Below are 3,016 nucleotides of genomic sequence, written 5' to 3'. Positions count from 1 at the left end.
TCAAAATCGACTTATTAGGCGTATAATCAAACTGTACTATAATTTTACATGTGCATCAAACTCCGATTTCCATAAACTTATCCTCTTGCATGTATACCTTTTGAGCATATCACCACAAATTACATTATTGTTTGACCAATTCGATATGAGGAGCCTTACGAAATAAGAAAATTTAGTAAAATTAATTGAAAATATGTGAATTCAAAAGTATTGTTTATTTGTACAATATCCGATATGAATGTGTATAAAATAGATAGATAGCCTTCACATAATTGTATGGACTATCGGATATAACGAAACAAATTATTTATCCTGTTGGTTACGTACATTTAATGTTCGTATACCACGAGGAGTCACGCGCATAATTACGGTATCGCAAGGTGACACACTTGTGATATATGGTGATAGCACTCAACTGAATTGTAGTTTCGTGGAGGAACGAACTTCTGCTGCATGGTATAAGGGGGATCCTAAAGTCCGCCTGACCTTAGGGAGAATATCGGATACTCCTGAATTGTATGAAGTTGTAGAGGACGAGGGTATGTTTGAATACAATCTTCGTGTCTTCAACGCAACTGAGGAGTCAAATGATGTCTACGAATGCACAGACTTAGATCTACCTGTAGAGTCAGAGAGAGCATACATTCATGTGATTGGTGAGTAGAATCGAGATCTTGTGTTTATTGATGTTGTCGGTAGTGCTTAAGAAAGAGACTGCATGTATATTATGTGTGTGTTTGTATGCTTCTGTTAGTCTCTGTGTGTTAAACAGAAAGCACTGTTACCCAATGGTCGTTTAAAACCCAGAAACTGTGAGGAACTACGCCGAGGTTATTTGTGTTGCCCAAATTTATAAGGCGAGCTTTAAGTACTTTTAATGTCCGTCGTATCGTTGTGGAAATGTTAGCATGGTAAAACACCCCCATTACGTTAGGAACACTTAACTTTCTTGCCATTCGATAAGTAAAAATTTTGTACATACAATTATACATGAATCCCATCTGTTTTAAGAGCTATTGAGTTATTGGAAGCGTTTGTCGAAATATGGAGTTATGTTCCTCTTTTCTTTGATCGCCCGCCGCAAATAGGCCTCTTTGCCTCATCAATTCTGACTTTACTGTTATTACTGGTGACAACGCCGACCTCACCTGCACAACTGAACTTGATGACAGCGCCCCCGGGGACCTAGTTTGGTACAAGAATAAGGGGGAAAGTTCTCGAACAAGCGGGAACGTAAACCAGTGGACAACAACTCTTTACAAAGACGACAACGGAGCAGTTTTCAATTGTCAACTAGAACACTTCACCCTGCCACCATGGAAATGGGCTGAGCTAAGTTGTGAAGATGACATCATTATGAATGTCCAATGTGAGTTCCTTGTTTTAACATAGTTGCACAAAATATTTAAGAATTACTTATAATTACGTCAATCGACAGTCGACAATGTTTACGTATAAATATAAAAACAGGAACAAACAGCTACAAATAAATCATATGATATTAGATTTCGCCGTATTTTAGCCGAAGTTGTTTCTCGTAACATTATTGAGCAGTGAAAGAATGCAGTTTTACATATATTTTCAGATTCACCCGACGTCAATATAACAGGCGAAAACGGATCTATTCTCACTGAGTCAACAATAGAGGGCGCCTCATACTCTGCACTGTGCAACGTTGATGCAAATCCAACCGACAATTTAAACTTTAAGTGGGAGTTCCAAGATAATACGGTCCATAATGGTGCTTTGCTGCAACTTCAACAGGTCAATAGAGATCAAGCTGGCATCTACAATTGCATCGCTGAAAATATTTTCTTTGGTGGAACGACAGGATTTGGAAACGGTTCCATTGACATCGATGTGCAGTGTAAGGTTCTACTCCTTTATATGAGTTGTGCCCAAATAAAGGTAATCGACCTAAAATATAAGGACATATTTCTGTCAATTAGTGAGGGCTAACAGATCCCTCAGTTGATTAATAGGTTAATATTGCTAGTAGAAATCCACACCTACGTGTGATATAGATTTCAGAAATAGGACAGGGAATTAAATAAAGATATTCATGTTATAGTCTTATGTTTCGATTTTAGTCCCACCTTCTGTTGAAGTAATGCCTTCTGATGCAATTGCCAAAGAGGGCACATCACTGACTCTGGCGTGTAACGTGATCGATTCTAACCCAGTTGACGTGGAATTTTCGTGGATTCTCGCTGATGGTACCAAGTATGACAAAGCTGTTGTCGACATAGTCGCCGTAACGCGGGAATTAAATGAAAATCAGAGCTGTTCAGCTACAAATACATTCTACGATGGATCACATGGAAAAGGAAGTTATATCATATACTTTGATGTACAGTGTAAGTCAGCCATTAAAAAATGACTGCATCTCAGAACCGGTAATTTGCATTATTAAAATAGACACGTGGTAACTCTTCCCCACTTTAAAGAGAGAGATGTCTTGGAAGAACGATGACGTTTAAGCTAATTTAGTCACAGAATGATAATAATTACTGTCGTTATGTTTTTGGCAATCATTCTGGATATGACGCTGATTTTGTGAAAGGATTCATGGGTTACACTGAATTGTCGTTAGATTTTAATAAGTCCAATTTGGTCGTTACATTATGGGCTGTCACAGAAAAGTGCAATTATTACTGGTATAATTTGATCAAATTATCTCTCCCTCTCTCTCATTGTCGCTGTATCTCTGTCATTTCAGATATTGCAACCATTAATATGTCTGTACAGCCGCCCTACGAGGTGATGAAAGGTAGCTTCGTTAGGATCACCTGCACAGTCTTGGATGGAAATCCCAATCCATACAAGCTAAAACTGACCCTTGACCGCAAGGAAATTATTGAAGTTGAGGGACTTGAGCTTGTTCATGAAATAAATGGTATTGAAGCAAGCAACGCTGGTTACTACTCGTGCCGGGCAGTGACACTCTTTTTTGATGATAGTGAAGAATACTCTGAGGTTGGACAAGACATTGTGGTGAAAGGTAAATTTTCAAATT

The 3,016-nt window shown here is 38.3% G+C and overlaps 1 protein-coding gene across 1 annotated transcript; it reads left to right on the top strand.

Annotated features, from left to right (window-relative positions):
* Positions 1–541: 541 nt before the first annotated feature.
* Positions 542–2,380, top strand: LOC139128763 (B-cell receptor CD22-like). Its single transcript, XM_070694490.1, has 3 exons — positions 542–656; positions 1,586–1,867; positions 2,091–2,380. Exons 1-3 carry the CDS (start codon positions 542–544, stop codon positions 2,378–2,380), a joined length of 687 nt encoding a protein of 228 aa, XP_070550591.1.
* The last annotated feature ends 636 nt before the right edge of the window (positions 2,381–3,016 follow it).

The sequence above is a fragment of the Ptychodera flava genome, chromosome 3 (genome assembly GCF_041260155.1).
Source record: "Ptychodera flava strain L36383 chromosome 3, AS_Pfla_20210202, whole genome shotgun sequence".
NCBI classification, from domain to species: Eukaryota; Metazoa; Hemichordata; class Enteropneusta; family Ptychoderidae; genus Ptychodera; species Ptychodera flava.
This window is presented reverse-complemented; position numbering and strand designations above follow the sequence as displayed.